Genomic DNA, 17,146 nt, shown 5'->3' with positions numbered 1-17,146 from the left:
TGAGTCCTCTGCAACCCAGTCTGACACTCTATCCACTGTGCCACCACCTGGTCAGGCAAGACTACTTTAATATTTATGAAAGCCTATTTAGTTAAGTTTATAGACTACAACTCCAATTAATGAATTTATCCAAGTATTTAATCTAAAGGTCATAATCACCACAAATACACTAGATAACTATTGCAGAATGCAATAGATTTCATTTTGGCTTTTCTACCTTTGCTTCAAAACTTTTAGCTGTGATATTAACAGAGAGTACCAGGTATTACATGGTTAATTTTTCCCTTCTCAGTAATCAGGCGGATATTAGTAGATGTGATATTGAATCCAGGACTTTATTTTTCTAACCAGAACTTTTCATGGTTTCTAATAATATCCTTTAAATCTATATTCTCATTTGAAATCTATTTAAAAATAAAAACTAAGTCTAGAGAGCATGTTATGACAAATATGAAATAATTCTGGGGATTCTAAAAAAAATTTCTACAGGGCTTAGGGTTCACTTGACTTTCAAGTCTATTTTTAAACAAACCCTCTCTTTCTCAGATGCATAAATTTTTTACCATCTAAACACTACTTTGAAAAAAAGTTACCACACTTAAGTCTTTTATTTGGGCTTTGATATGGGTCTCTTTTCACCTTTCTCTTTTTTTTTTTTTTTGTTTATTGTATTTATTTTTAATGGGGTGACATCAGTAAATCAAGATACATATATTCAAAGATAGCATGTCCAGGTTATCTTATCGTTCAATTATGTTGCATACCCATCACCCAAAGTCAGATTGTCCTGTCACCCTCTATATAGTTCTCTTTGTGCCCCTCCCCCTCCCCCTCCCATCTCCCTCTCCCCCCTCCCCCCGTAACCACCACACTCTTATCAATGTCTCTTGGTCTCACTTTTATGTCCCATCTACGTATGGAATAATGCAGTTCCTGGTTTTTTCTGATTTACTTATTTCACTCCGTATAATGTTGTCAAGGTCCCACCATTTTGCTATAAATGATCCGATGTCATCATTTCTTATGGCTGAGTAGTATTCCGTAGTGTATATGTGCCAAATCTTCTTTATCCAGTCATCTATTGATGGGCTTTTTGGTTGTTTCCATGTCCTGGCCACGGTGAACAATGCTGCAATGAACATGGGGCTACATGTGTCTTTACGAGTCAATGTTTCTGAGTTTTGGGGGTATATACCCAGTAGAGGGATTGCTGGGTCATAAGGTAGTTCTATTTTCAGTTTTTTGAGGAACCACCATACTTTCTTCCATAATGGTTGTACTACTTTACATTCCCACCAACAGTGGATGAGGGTTCCTTTTTCTCCACAACCTCTCCAACATTTGCTATTACCTGTCTTGTTAATAATAGCTAGTCTAACAGGTGTGAGGTGGTATCTCATTGCAGTTTTGATTTGCATTTCTCTAATAACTAAAGAAGATGAGCATCTTTTCATATATCTGTTGGCCATTCGTATTTCTTCCTGGTAGAAGTGTCTGTTCATATACTCTTCCCATTTTTTTATTGGATTGTTTCTTTGTTTGTCATTGAGTTTTATGAGTTCTTTGTATATTTTGGATATTAGGCCCTTATCTGAGCAGGTGTTTAAAAATATCATTTCCCAATTAGTTGGCTGTCTGTTTATATTGTTATCAGTTTCTCTTGCTGAGCAAAAACTTCTTAGTCTGATGTAGTCCCATTCATTAATTTTTGCTTTCACTTCTCTTGCCTGTGGAGTCAAATTCATAAAATGCTCTTTAAAGCCCAGGTCCATGACTTTGGTACCTATGTCTTCTTCTATGTACTTTATTGTTTCAGGTCTTATGTTTAGATCTTTGATCCATTTTGAGTTAATTTTAGTACAGGGGGACAAACTGTAGTCCAGCTTCATTCTTTTGCATGTGGCTTTCCAGTTTTCCCAGCACCATTTGTTGAAGAGGCTTTCTTTTCTCCATTGTGTGTTGTTGGCCCCTTTATCAAAAATTATTTGACTATATATATGTGGTTTTATTTCTGGACTTTTTATTCTGTTCCATTGGTCTGAGTGTCTATTTTTCTGCCAATTCCATGCTGTTTTGATTGTCGTGGCCCTATAATAGAGTTTGAAGTCAGGTATTGTAATGCCCCCAGCTTCATTCCTTTTCTTTAGGATTGCTTTGGCTATTCGGGGCTTTTTATAGTTCCACATAAATCTGATTATTTTTTGCTCCATTTCTTTAAAAAATGTCATTGGAATTTTGATGGGAATTGCATTAAATTTGTATATAGCTTTGGGTAATGTGGCCATCTTGATTATATTTATTCTACCTAACCAAGAACAAGGAATATTCTTCCATCTCATAATGTCTTTTTCGATTTCCCTTAACAATGGTTTATAGTTTTCATTGTATAAGTTCTTTACATTCTTTGTTATGTTTATTCCTAGGTATTTTATTTTTGTTGTTGCAATCGTGAAGGGAATTATTCTTTTGAGTTCATTCTCAAATGTTTCATTGTTGGCATACAGAAAGGTTATTGACTTCTGTATGTTAATTTTGTATCCTGCGACCTTACTGTATTGGCTTATTTTTTCTAGAAGTCTTTTTGTGGATTCTTTGGGGTTTTCGATGTATAGGATCATATCATCTGCAAAAAGTGATACCTTTACTTCTTCTTTTCCGATATGGATGCCTTTTATTTCTTTGTCTTGTCTGATTGCTGTGGCAAGAACCTCTAGTACTACATTAAATAAGAGTGGAGAGAGTGGACAACCCTGTCTTGTTCCTGATTTAAGGGGGAAAGCCTTCAGTTTTGTGCCATTTAGTATGATGTTAGCTGATGGTTTATCATATATGGCCTTTATCATGTTGAGATATTTTCCTTCTATACCCATTTTGTTGAGAGTCTTAAACATAAAATTGTGTTGTATTTTATCAAAAGCCTTTTCTGCATCTATTGATAATATCATGTGGTTCTTGTTCTTTGTTTTGTTGATATGGTGTATTATGTTAACCGTTTTACGTATGTTGAACCATCCTTGAGATTCTGGGATGAATCCCACTTGATCATGATGTATTATTTTTTTAATATGTTGTTGTATTCGATTTGCTAGTATTTTGTTTAGTATTTTAGCATCTGTATTCATTAGAGATATTTGTCTGTAGTTTTCTTTTTTTTGTGCCATCCTTGCCTGGTTTTGGTATAAGGGTTATATTTGCCTCATAAAATGTGTTTGGAAGTATTGCTTCTTCTTCAATTTTTTGGAAGACTTTCTGTAGAATAGGAACCAAGTCTTCTTTGAAGGTTTGATAAAATTCACTGGTATAGCCGTCTGGGCCTGGACTTTTATTTTTGGGGAGGTTTTTAATGGTTTTTTCTATTTCTTCTCTACTAATAGGTCTGTTTCGGCTTTCTGCTTCTTCTTGACTCAGTCTAGGAAGGTTGTATTTTTCTAGGAATTTATCCATTTCTTCTAGGTTGTTGAATTTAGTGGCATAAAGTTTTTCATAGTATTCTACAATAATTCTTTGTATATCTACGATGTCCGTGGTGATTTCTCCTCTTTCATTTTGGATTTTGTTTATATGAGTTCTTTCTCTTTTTACTTGGTAAGTCTTGCCAAGGGTTTGTCAATTTTGTTGATTTTTTTCAAAGAACCGGCTCCTTGTTCTATTAATTTTTTCTATAGTTTTTCTGTTTTCTATTTCATTTATTTCTGCTCTGATTTTTATTATTTCCTTTCTTCGGCTGGTTTTGGGTTATCTTTGTTCTTCATTTTCCAGTTCCTTAAGGTGTGAAGTTAAGTGGTTCACTTGGGCTCTCTCTTGTTTGTTCATATATACCTGAAGTGATATGAACTTCCCTCTTGTCACTGCTTTTGCTGCATCCCATAGATTCTGATATGTCGTATTGTCATTTTCATTTGTCTGTATATATCTTTTGATCTCTGCACTTATTTCTTCTTTGACCCATTCATTTTTTAAAAGTCTTTTGTTTAGTTTCCACATTTTTGTGGGATTTTTTCCCTCTGTTTTGCTGTTGAATTCTAGTTTCAAGGCTTTATGATCAGAAAATATGCTTGGTACAACTTCGATTTTTCTGAATTTGCTGATTTTGTTTTTGTGGCCCAACATATGGTCAATTCTTGAGAATGATCCATGTACATTGGAGAAAAATGTATACTCAGTCACTTTGGGATGAAATGTCCTGTAGATGTCTATCATATCCAGGTGCTCTAGTGTTTTGTTTAAGGCCACTATGTCTTTGTTGATTCTCTGGTTGGATGACCGATCTAGAGCCTCAGTGGTATATTGAGGTCTCCAGGTATGATTGTATTTTTGTTAGTTTTTGTTTTAAGGTCAATAAGTAGCTGTCTTATATATTTTGGTGCTCCTTGGTTTGGTGCATATATATTAAGAATTGTTATATCTTCTTGATTCAGTGTCCCCTTAGCCATTATGAAATGGCCATGTTTGTCTCTGAGTACTTTTCCTGTCTTGTAGTCAGCATCATCAGATATGAGTATTGCTACGCCTGCTTTTTTGTGGATGTTATTTGCTTGGAGCATTGTTTTCCAGCCTTTCACTTTGAATTTGTTTTTATCCTTGTTACTTAGATGAGTTTCTTGTAGGCAGCATACAGTTGGATTTTCTTTTTTGATCCATTTGGCTACTCTGTGCCTTTTTATTGGTGAGTTTAATCCGTTTACATTTAGTGTAATTATTGACACTTGTGAGTTCCTCATTGCCATTTTATAGATTGCTTTCTGTTGGTTTTGTGCCTTGTTTGATTCTTCTCTTTCGTTTTTCTATCTTTTGTTTTTATTTGATTGTGTTCCATACATCTTTCCTCTGTTGCTATCTTTTTTAAATCATGTGCTTCTGTGGTGGTTTTTTCAATGGTGGTTACCATTAAGTAATGAAAAGGGTTCCTACCCTGTTCATTGTAGTGCACTATTTTGTGAGTACTTTTGCACTCCATCGCCCTTTGCTGCTGTTAAACTCCATCCTCTCCCCCCTTTCTTATTGTTGTCACAGTTTAAAGTTGGTTTTGTTATGTTCTTCTTGGAGCTTTTACTTGTGGCTTTGTTATTGTTGTTTTTTTATTCTTTGTATCTGATTGGAGAACCCCCTATAGTATTTCCTGGAGTGGGGGTTTTCTGGTGATAAATTCTCTCATCTTTTCTGTATCTGTGAATGTTTTTATTTCTCCTTCATATTTGAAGGATAGCTTTGATGGGTATAGTATTCGTGGCTGAAAGTTCCTCTCTTTCAAGACTTTAAATATTGGGGTCCACTCTCTTCTAGCTTGTAGAGTTTCTGTTGAGAAATCTGATGATAATCTAATGGGCCTTCCTTTATATGTTGTATTCTTCTTTTCCCTGGCTGCCTTGAGAATTTTTTCTTTGCAGTTGGTTTGTGCCAATTTTATTATGATGTGCCTTGAAGTAGGTTTGTTGGGGTTAAGAAAACTTGGAGTTCTGTTTGCTTCTAGAATTTGAGGTTTTAGTTCTTTCCACAGGCTTGGGAAGTTCTCATCTATTATTTGTTTGAGTATGTTCTCTATTCCATTTTCACTCTCTTCTCCCTCTGATATACCTATTATTCTTTTTTTTTTAATTTTATTTATTTATTTTAGAGAGGAGAAGGAGAGAAAGAGAGAGAGAGAGAGAGAGAGAGAGAGAGGAGAGGGGGAGGAACTGGAAGCATCAACTCCCATATGTGCCTTGACCAGGCAAGCCCAGGGTTTTGAACCGGCGACCTCAGCATTTCCATTACGCTTTATCTACTGCACCACCATAGGCCAGGCTATACCTATTATTCTTATGTTATTCTTTTTGATGGAGTCAGATAATTCTTGTAGGGCTATCTCATTTTTTTTTTAGCTTTTGAATCTCTTTCTTCTTCTCTTTGTTGAGCCTCAAGTTGCTTGTCTTCTATTTCACTAATCCTCTCTTCTATCTGGCCTGTTCTATTATCTAAGCTTGTTACCTCATTTTTCAGCTCATGAATTGAGTTTTTCATCTCTGTTTGATTTGTTTTTATAGTTTCAATTTCCTTGGAGATATACTCTTTGTGTTCATTGAGTTGTTTTCTGAGCTCCCTAAATTGCCTTTCTGTGTTTTCTTGTATATGTCTGAGTATTTTTAGGATTTCTATTTTAAATTCTCTGTCGTTTAACTCCATGGTTTCCAATATCTTAAATTTTTTCTCCATAGATTTTTCCTCATCTCTCTGTGTTACCTCTCTTTCTTTTGTATCCATTATATTCGATTTTCTCTTCTTTAATGGCATCTGAGGGTGGTTTTCTTGATAGTATTAATGAGATTTTATAAGGAATAAAAAGATAAAAAAATAAAAATAAAAAATTGCTTTTTTTAAAAAAAATTAATCATTAAATAAAGAAAAATAAAATAAGATAAAAATTTGCGATAAAAAGGGAATAATTCCTTCCCCTCCTTTTTTCCTCTCCTCTCCTCTCCCCTCTTTCTTGAGAAAATCTTGTGATGAACTTTGAATTATATTGTACTAAATAGAACAAACAATACCTGTAGTGGAGGGCCTGAATTGGGGAGAAGTAGTAAAGGGGTAAAGGAAAAAGAAAAAAAAGAAAAGAAAAAAATTATTTATATATAAAAAAGGGGGGGGCAGTATAGACCCTCAAAAAGCAAATTAGGAAAAAATTTGCATCAAGAATAAAATGATTTGCTTTTAGGTGTTGGCTTACTCAGAGTTATGATGAGAGGAATAAGAGGGAAACAGGAAAAAGGGGTGGAAAATTAAAAAAATTACTATTGTATTTAGTGGAAGAAGAACTAGATAAAATGGAGAGCCAGAGATGGGAGCACTGCTAATGTATTAAAAAGGTGAAGTAAAAACCTTCCAAAATGCCACAAACTTAAGTTTGAGTCCCAGATAAGATAATTTGTTCGTTATTGAGGTTTGAATGAGAGAAGACGTAAAGGAGAGAGGAAGAGACTAATATAGAGGGAGAAAAGAGAGAGAGAGAGAAAAGATGGAACCACTTAAAGAAGAAAAAAGAAAAAGGAGGAGAGAGAAAGAGAGAGTTAGGGGTTTTGGATTGCAATCCTCATAGAGAGAAAGGAGGAAAGAAAAGATAATGGGAGATGTAACACTTATGGGTAGTGTAGTTCAAAGAGAGGCGAGAGTAAGACTGAGAGAGAATTAATTGACCAAATTGGAGTAGAAAAAAAAAATCAAGAATGAAGAAAAGAGACACAGACGAACAAATATAATAAATATGGGATAGGTTATAAAGTCTGCAGATTATTCTTGATTTTGAGAGGTTGTCGTCTTGCTTTTTCTTTTCTGTCTTTCTGGTCGGTGACTTTGTACCCCGGGTTCTGCCCCTGTGGCACGCTCTGGAAGAGGTTTGCAGTTGATAATTCTCTATGGCGATGTCATGTATTGGGCTTCAGTCTCGTTGGCAGTTGAGGCTCATTAGTGTTTATAGGCTCCAACAGTGAGAGGGTCTCTCATTGTGAGAGTGTTCCTGGAGCCTCTCTCCTAGTCTTTCCTTCCACAATTAGAAGCCTGATAGTCCAGCTATGGGGTTGCTGCTATCTCTGCCTGGATAATAAGAGTCTCAAAGAGCTGGCAACTCCCCACTCTATTCCCACTCAGCACAGGGCTCTGAGTAAGGCTCAGTCAGTCAGAGCTGCTAGCATAATCAGGTGTGGCTACCTCCCACTCAAAGACCTCTGGCTCTGCCCCTCTGTGGGATAACTCGGGTGCCCACTCCTGAGGCGTTCGGAGGAATCTCTTGCCCACTCTCCGTGCGCACCCACCAGGATGTCAGACCAGCCAGGTCACACTTCGAGTGAAATCCCTACCCACACGGGAAAGATCGAGCTTTGGAATTGGCTTTCGCTCTATCCCCGTGCGGCTTTCCCAGGGGGCTAGGGCTGCCTGAGATTCCGCTCCTGGCCCGCTCACAGACCTCTGACTCTGCTCCTCTGTGGGAAAACACGGGCGCCCACCCCTGAGGAGTTCGGAGGAATCTCCTGTCCACTCTTCCTGTGTGCGCGCTGACCAGATTATGAGGCTCAGGCGGGACGCCTCTCACTCCGAGAAAGCCCTCTGCCCACACGGAAAAGTTACTGGGTTGGAATTGGCTTTCGCTCTGTCCCCGTGTGGCTTTCCCAGGGCGCTGGGGCTTCTGCTTCTGGCCCGCTCACAGGCCTCTGACTCTGCTCCTCTGTGGGAAAACACGGGCTCCCACCCCTGAGGAGTTCGGAGGAATCTCCTGCCCACTCTCCGTGCGTGCGCACTGACCAGAATATCAGGCTCAGACGGGACGCCTCTCACTCCGAGAAAGCCCTCTGCCCACACGGAAAAGTTACTGGGTTGGAATTGGCTTTCGCTCTGTCTCTGTGCGGCTTTCCCAGGGCGCTGGAGCTTCCACTCCTGGCCCGCTCACAGGCCTCTGACTCTGCTCCTCTGTGGGAAAACATGAGCACCCACCCCTGAGGAGTTCGGAGGAATCTCCTGCCCACTCTCCGTGCGTGCGCGCTGACCAGATTATGAGGCTCCGGCGGGATGCCTCTCGCTCCGAGAAAGCCCTCCTCCCGCACAGAAAAGTTCCGCCGTTGGAGTTGGCTCCAGCTCCCTCCCCGTGCCCGGTCCCCTCAGCACGCTGGGGCTCCTAGGAGATGCCGCTTTTTGCCCACACAGAGGCCTCTGACTCTGCTTCTCTTTGGGTTAGCACGGGCTGCGCCCACTCCTGAAGTGTTCGTAGGAATCTCTTGCCCACTAATCACGCGCGCGCCAACCAGGAGATGCGGAAAATGGCTGCCCCACTTGTCTTTCTTTGTCTGGGTTTGGTGCGCGTGTTAGCTTGAATTGCCCAGGTTTTTCCGCAGCTTGGATCTCCGTGCCACAGCCTGGTTTGGCTGTTTGTACCGCGGCCTGGATCTATTCACTCCCTATGCCCGCCTTAGTTTCTATATTCTCAGTTCTCAGTGAAAGCCATCCTGTTTGGATTAGAGAGGAAGGCGGAGCATTTCTTACTCCTTATTTCCCCTGGGGTTTGACCATATATCTAGCCAATCTTTCGCTCGACCCTACCTTCGGGTGTGTTGTGAAGCATCTGAAGACTCCAAGGATAGGTTTTTCTGTTTCTGGTTGAAGAACTTGTTGAGTTTATGGGGAGATTTTCGGTGTCGCTTCCTACCGCGCCATCACGCTGATGTCATCCTCTCTTCTTTTTTAGGAGAATTCAGTGATGGCTCCAATGAAGCAGGTGGTATCTACCAAGTCCTCGAAATACCATATGAGGGAGACGAGATAAGTATGATGCTGGTGTTGTCCAGACAGGAAGTCCCACTGGCCACGCTGGAGCCACTGATCAAAGCACAGCTGATTGAAGAGTGGGCCAACTCTGTGAAGAAGCAAAAAGTGGAAGTGTACCTGCCCAGGTGAGTGGCTCCTGTGGGACTCCCTCCGATAGCTGAGGGAGAGACAGCAATGGAGACTGTAACGCAGAAAAACTCTTGCCATTCCCTTTGTATTTTAAGTCTTGTGCTACTCACCTCCTCTTGTTACACCTCCTCCTCTGTCCTCAATTCCTTCTCCTCATCTAATTTTTCTTCTTTTTCTCCTTTTTTAAAAGTATTCTTTCATTCTTCTGCGATCTTGCCCAGAGACACAGGTTTACTTATTGATTTATTCAGCACTATTTACCAACACCTAGTTTCAGATATGAATAAATATTCTTAGCTTCATTTTAGAAGGTTTTCCAGTAGATTATCCCTGAATGTAATTCACATTGACAGTGTTCTGCATTTCATTAATATTTAAAGTTGATTATAGCTGGAAAAAGAATCTCTGACATTGTCGGGAAAAGTGCAAGCAAGCCATGGTGCCAGGTGCTGGGGTGCAACTCTAAATAAGTAGGAGCAACGCTCCCTGCAGCCTAGACTCAAGTCCAGGCAGGGTTCTGCTGGCCAGACGACCAGGCTCTTCCCCAGCTCTCCCTCTGGCCGCTCGGCACACCAGAGGTTTTGTAGCATGTACTAGCTGTGTGCTTGTAGTTGTGCCGCAGGCATCATGCTCTTTGCATGCCTCTGAGTGTATGTTTTTTGGTATTGGCCTAAAATGCCCTCCTTACATTGCTTTGCCAGATTTATTCCTTAGCCTTCATGGTACAGCCCTGGCACCAGTTTTAGGAAGCTTTCCATGCATCCCCTGATGGAGCAGTTGACCTTCACTTTGTCCTCGTTTGTGCATATACATTATTATAAAATTACCCTTTTGTAAGTTTTGCTTTAGTTCTGTAAGTTTTCTAGAGTCAGAGCTCTTCCCGATAATAGAGATGTGTTTGCAAAATGAAACCCAAAAGAAGATATTTATTTTGTCCTCAAATACATTAAAATGTAATAGAGGAAAAGACCAGTGAACACAAACAAGTTTATAAACAATGTGTAGTAGATTTTAGACTAGAAAACAAGACATTCAAATAAACAACAGATAAACATATATGTATATGTGCATATGGAAATACAGCTCTAACATTCATTCCATATTAAGAAAACTATATAAATGTGATAGATTAATATGAACATTGAAAGGTGCTAAATAAAATATTAGTATTAAAATTGAATTACTGAATACTCATTCATATTTATTTTAATTTTATGAATTATCATTTAAAAGTTGTATCTTAAATGCTTATTTTTCAAAAAACATAGCTGATGTTTGCTTATGTTAATGATTATTTGGAACTGTAGAGAGTTTTGGCTAGAAATATATATATATTATGTTAGTATTACATATATGTATGTAATACATAACCATACATAATATTGTATATAACCATACATTTCTTAGTCTACATATAAAAGTTAGTGTGCTCATATTTCAAATATTTATTTTTCTTTTTGGCTAAAATATTAACTCTGCATAACTTTCCATGATAACACATCTGTGTAGAAAGATTCCACTATGAGTCTATACCCAAGGTAGTCAATAAATATTTAACAAATAAAGCCAAGGTTTTATATATATTTATATATATATATAATTTATGTATATATACTGAATATATAAAAAATATATCTTAACTCTAAAAGAATTTACTTTTAAACATTACTAACTAAATTTAAATAACTATGTAAATAAGATCTAAACTCTTATCCAGAGACTTTTATCATTAATTTTGGTTTTTTTTGCATTTTATAATTAATTTCTTTTGATAATGTGAGAAATTCAGTACAGTGTTAATGCTTCCCTTATTGAAATTTATGCATTGAGTGCAGCATCTCAAATGCTTTAATTTTGTGAGAATGCAAAGTTAATTAGGAATATTGTAACAGAATTGTAAATGAATGTTTAATAAGTATCATATTCTAATTCAACCATATTCACTAGAAAATGCAGCCTCCGGGTCCTGCCCTCTGAGAAACTAAACATAGTAGCAGAAGAAAATTAAGTTTTCATATTCTAAGAGATACTTTTCAATTATGAAATAGTTCAGCATGCTTGTTCATATTAATGCCTGTTATAAACTAAGCACAGTTGATTACCATGTGTTCATTTCTGTAGTTCTCTGAACTCTCTCTCCCCATGGCTAATGGATAGAGAGAGAGGCTAAAACAGAGGTAAGATAAACTTGAATTTCCTTTTTCAAGAACTTGTCTATTTGCAAATACTAATGTGTCAATAGTAATCAGTGGAAAACTATTTACCCCCACCATTTTACAGCATTAGGATCTACAAAATGTTTAATAAGGGTAATGACTGAAGTGATGCAACTTAAGCAAAGGAAAAAATGTTCTGATAGCTTTGCTCTAGATTTACTCAAGTGTCTGTCTTAAATGGTTTGTATAGTTTTATTCATATGGAAATTATTACCTGAAAAATGCAACTTTACATTTTTGTAATTTGACCAATTCTTGCCCTGCTTGACAATCTACTATACTTTTGTTATACTAGATTTTCTACAATAGGCTGTATAATGCTTTCCTTAAGAGATATAAGGTATCTCAGGGTGGGGAAGAAAAGAGAGACAATTACTTTTGTATTTTTGTTCTTTTTCCTCCCTGAACAATAAATCCTACATGAATCAGATAATAAATTAAAATTGTATTTTTATCCAAAATACAAGAAGTCTGTCCGGGAGAGGGTAAGGTTGCTACGTTATGGCAGAATGGAACACAGAAAGCCAAACGACACTCGCAGAGAAGTGGAGAATCAGTTTATTATGCTGGTGAGCTCAGAAGAGGTTCTCTGCAATCTGAACCCCAAATGGCAGGATCTTTGGGGTTTTAACGTCACATGGTTGGGCCGGGCCAGGTTACAAGGTATGCGGAATGAGGAAGCAGGTTTACAGAAGCTAAAAAGGCGGAATTGTAAAAGCAGAACAAAGAAGTGGTAACGGCCATATTAAGGTGAAGCATTTTGCTCTGTCAGCATGGAGTCATAGCCATATCATTACCGCCTTTGATGCCCTATCACCACTTCTACGGCATCACTAGGCATCACTATACGTGTCTGAAAGCACTCAGGACATGAAGGCGTGGGGGCACTTAGTGGCAGGGGGAGGCTTACTAGGATGAGTTTGATTAGGGTTTTGTAAGGAGTTGTTTTAACAGAAAAATTCCAAAACAGTGTATAGTAACCACACATCCTACTATCAGTATGTAAGTGACTGTTAATAACAGCCTCCCTAGTCTACTCCAATCCACTGGAGCACTTGCAGCTAGTCCTATGCCTAGAAGTAAAGTCAAGATCACAAAGATGATCGGGAATGGCAACTGGCAGATCATTATAGTCCTGGTGGCTCCTTGGGCTCCGTGGTCCTTCACAGCATCACCTGTAATGGCTTTGTGGGGTCACTGTGAGCAGTCCAGGTCTCTGGCAGGTCCTCTGTTGGCTCTCTTGACTCAGGTGTGGTGAATCCAGGGCAGTTTTAATGGCAGTCAGAGTAGCCATGACAACTATATATGGACCTGTCCAAACAGGTTGGAGAGGTTCCTTTTTTCAGTTCTTAACCCATACTGAGTCCCCAGGTTGATAGGGGTGGGTCCAGTTTTCTAGTGGGATGGGGCCCGCTCTAGAACATCCTGGGCTATCTTATGGAACATATTTCCTAGCATCTGCAGTTGGGTTGAGAGGCTTAATTCTCCTACCTGGCAGAGGTCTCCTTTTAGTTTATTAATGATAGGGGGGTCCTCCATATAAAATCTTGAAGGAGGAGTATCCTGTGGGCCCAGGAGTGCATTGTACCCACAGCAAGGTGAGGGATAGCATGTCTACCCATGAGAGGCCTGTCTCCTGGCAGAATTATTCATCAGGGTTGTCACCGCATGTGGAGTTTCATGGATGTTCTGGCCTAAGGTGAGCTTGTCAGCCTCTTTGACTAGCATCACCATGGCAGCTCACGCCCGGAGGCAAGGGGGCCACCTGGTGGCCACTGGGTCAAGCTGTTTAGACAGATAGGTCTCTGGTCTCTGCCATGGCCGAACAGCTTGGGTGAGGACACCTAGTGCTACTTGGTCTTTGCAGATGAAAAGATTGAATTCATGATTCACATTTGGCAGTCCTAGTGCCAGGGCCCTGGTGAGCAGTCTCTATCTCCTGGTATGCAGTACCCTGTTTTTCACCCAGTCCAGGGTTTCTCTTCTGGCCCATTGAGCACTTCACACAGGGGCTTCGCCTTTCCTGAGAACCCGGGGATCCAGATGTGGCAGAACCCCGCTGCTCTGAGGAGCTCTCGGAGCTTCCTTCTGTTGTTGGGTCGGGATTGAGCAGGTGGTTTGCTTCTTCTCGGACTCTAGAGAATGATGTCCTTTGGTGATGATGAACCAGAGATATCAAACCCGGGGTGGCATATTTGAGTCATTTTCCATGGCACCTTTTATCCTGTGTTGGTCTTCAAGTGTAGTAGGATTTTCATGCCTTTTCAGCAACTTTCTCGGGAGTCCCTGGCCAGGAGGAAATCATCTACATGTTGTAAGAGGCCATAATTTATTTTTCCCCCAGGAAGGCTGTGAGGTTGGCAGCCAAAGCCTCCCCAAACAGGGTGCATGAGTTCTGGGCAGGCGTGTCCAGGGGAGCTGAATTTTCCTGCCTGTGTGAGGTTCTTCTCATTTGAATGCAAACAGCGGCTGGCTCTTTGGGACCAATCGTAGGCAGAAGAAGGTATTTTTAAGGTCCAGGCAGGTGAAGCAGCTGACTCCCAGGGGAAGAAGACTCATGAGGGTATAGGGGTTTGGGACTACCGGGTGCAGAGTAACAGCTGCGCTATTGACCGCTCGCAGGTCCTGGACTGGCCGGTACACATCCATCTGGCTTTTTCACTGGTGGTAGAGGTGTGTTCCCAGGGGACTGACACTCTACTAGAATCTTGGCTTGTCTCTTAATGTGTTCCTGTGTCCCCATCTATGCTTCGCCGGGCGCCGGGTACTGCTTTTGCCTTGTCGGGATGGCTCCAGGCTTTAGATCTACCACACAGGGTATGTGGTTCTTAGCTAGTCTGGAGGGGGGACTTCTTTTTAGCCCACACCAGTGGGAACTCCTCGAGTAATTCAGGAGGGTTTTGCTCATTTGTCTCCTGAGCATGGAGTTTCCATTCAGCCTCTCTAGGAACTGTTACAGACATTATCAGGGTCTCCTGTGTTTCTAAAGTTAAGCTGGCAAACTTCCCAGGAGTAAAAGTTATTTGGGCTCCCAGCTTGGTCAACAGGTCCTTTCTCAGAAGAGGGAGAGGGCATTCAGGCAGATACAGCAGGCCCCTTCCCAGAAGAGGGAGAGGGCATTCAGGCAGATACAGCAGGCCCCTTCCCAGAAGAGGGAGAGGGCATTCAGGCAGATACAGCAGGCCCCTTCCCAGAAGAGGGAGAGGCATTCAGGCAGATACAGCAGGCCCCTTCCCAGAAGAGGGAGAGGGCATTCAGGCAGATACAGCAGGCCCCTTCCCAGAAGAGGGAGAGGGCGTTCAGGCAGATACAGCAGGCCCCTTCCCAGAAGAGGGAGAGGGCATTCAGGCAGATACAGCAGGCCCCTGCCCCTTCCCAGAAGAGGGAGAGGCATTCAGGCAGATACAGGAGCTCATGAACAACCTGGTGTTCCCTGAGTTGGCACATCTGAGACCCAGAGAAAGGGCGAGAGGTTTGAGTGCCCGTGGCTCCAATGATGGTGGCCTCCCATTCAGTAAAAGGAGCAACCAGCATGGTGACTACTGAGTGTTCTGCTCCCGTGTCCACCATAAAAGTCATTGGCTGGCCCCTACAGTCACGCTGACCATGGGCTGCCAGGGGCTTAATTTTATGGAGCCCAGTCTTAGCTCATCAGCATCAATCCCAGCTAGCCCAGTCAAGTTCTGGACCAGTGGTTCTGGTTGATAATTTTCTTTCCTTGACTGAATGGTATTTTTGACAGTGGGGCCGGAGGCTGCTTTCCGGTAGGGGAATTCATTTTCCAATGTCCGATCTCTTTGCCATATGCACACTGATCAGGGTTCAGGGGCTTGCCTCCTTTTGAAGAGCAGGCTACCAGGACCTTACACTGTCCCTTCTTATTAACACATAACCGAACGCATGGGGGCAGAGTCTGTGCTATCTGTAACCAGGAATCTATAGAGGAAAACTGATTTGGGTGGGCAGGATTACCTGCCACAACCTGGTAATCTCCCTGAACCATTGGTAAATCTAGAGTTCCTTCTGAGGGCAACCCGACCCGAAAGGTGGGCAACTTGAGTTCACACAGGGTGCCGAGCTTTCCAGCGGTTAATTTCATACCATAGTCATCAGAAAATCCCTTTTTAAACTTCCTGAGCATTCAGTCTGAAATGGTGGGTTTCAACTGACTGGCCCCCATTTCTACTTTTGTCCTCCCCGGGCCCGCTGCTACAAGATGAACAAAGGTCAGTGTCCCTTCTTCAGGGGCCACTCAGGTGCCACCTGGCCGTGTCTCTCAGGGAACTTAGGCACATCTTGACTAAGGTGCACTCGTATAAACCCCAAGCCTGGTCACCTCTGTGAAAAACAGGTCACTGTTGTGCTGTATACCACCACCATGGAACTGCAAAGTAGGCCCACATGGACCAGTAGTTTATACCATGGAGCCACAAATAGGTTCTCATTCACCCACACATTCATTCTTTCAGAAGTTATAATACCCCCCCCCTTTCCGGGTAATCATTATCTGGTGTCTCAGTCTTGAGACCAAGGGAGATAGATGATCAACTAGACGGACCTCACTGGGCATCTGGTCCCGGTTCCTGACCTTATCCTTATGCATCCTGAAAATGTTAGTCCATCTCTCCACTAAGTCCAGTCGGGTTCAGTTACCCCCAGACAGAGGGGTTTCTGGGAAGGAGATCCCATGGAAAATGTCGGTGGGACCACCCATTCACATGGAAGGTCCCCGCCTTCTGGTGGCTTCTGTTGCTGGGCTGGTGGCACAAAGACCGGTACAGTTGGCTTCCTGGTCCAGGAACCAAATGTGGCAGCAGAATGGAAGGCATATAGCTAAATCTATCTGGTATCATCAAATCCTGTGAAATACCACAGGCTTAGACACAGTCACACTATCAAAGATGTAAGTGAGATTGTCAGATACTCTTCTACTTTAGTTATGGTAGCAAAAATAGTTTGGCTAATACAGAAAATATATTTACTTTAAAAAGCACTTTAGAGTAATGTCTGCCACAAAAGAAGCATCATATAAGTACTAGCTATTACTACTATTATTGTTTATGTTTTAGTGTACATTTTAAATACTGATGTTTATCTTATGTTAATCTATGGGTTGTTTTATGTATACTTTTCTCTAGGTAGGAGGTTCAAAAACCTGGTTCTAATGACCATTACTCTCTTCATTTTATGTTCTGGCTTTTCAGTCTCTACTGATGCAGCTTAGGTAGAAGAAGAGTTTTCTAAAAATCAAAATCCAGTATCTTAACATTTGAAAGGCAGAGATACCTGGCTGTTGTATATTTTCACACTGATTTTTATAGTTTCAGCGTTGTCATTTGTGATCAGGGAGAAATCAAAGGATAGAAAGTGGTTTTCTAGTTTGTAACTGAGAACTATGCTGTTATTCTTAAATAACTGTCTACTAATAAAGCACTTCATTTTCATGTTTGTTAAAGAAAACCAACACATAAACCATTTGATTTAGTTCTTTAACATAAATGCTTTATATTAGG

The 17,146-nt window shown here is 40.8% G+C and overlaps 1 protein-coding gene across 4 annotated transcripts in view; it reads left to right on the top strand.

The window, feature by feature from the left end:
• SERPINI1 (serpin family I member 1) overlaps nucleotides 1-17,146 on the top strand; it is a 126,953-nt gene that overhangs the window by 72,953 nt on the left and 36,854 nt on the right. For all 4 annotated transcript variants that reach the window (XM_066241286.1, XM_066241287.1, XM_066241284.1 and 1 more), the window contains one exon: nucleotides 9,209-9,413. In XM_066241286.1, coding sequence (XP_066097383.1) covers nucleotides 9,209-9,413 — 205 coding nt within the window. The remainder of the gene's footprint in view (nucleotides 1-9,208; nucleotides 9,414-17,146) is intronic.

Source organism: Saccopteryx bilineata, chromosome 8 (genome assembly GCF_036850765.1).
Source record: "Saccopteryx bilineata isolate mSacBil1 chromosome 8, mSacBil1_pri_phased_curated, whole genome shotgun sequence".
Taxonomy (NCBI): Eukaryota; Metazoa; Chordata; class Mammalia; order Chiroptera; family Emballonuridae; genus Saccopteryx; species Saccopteryx bilineata.
This window is presented reverse-complemented; position numbering and strand designations above follow the sequence as displayed.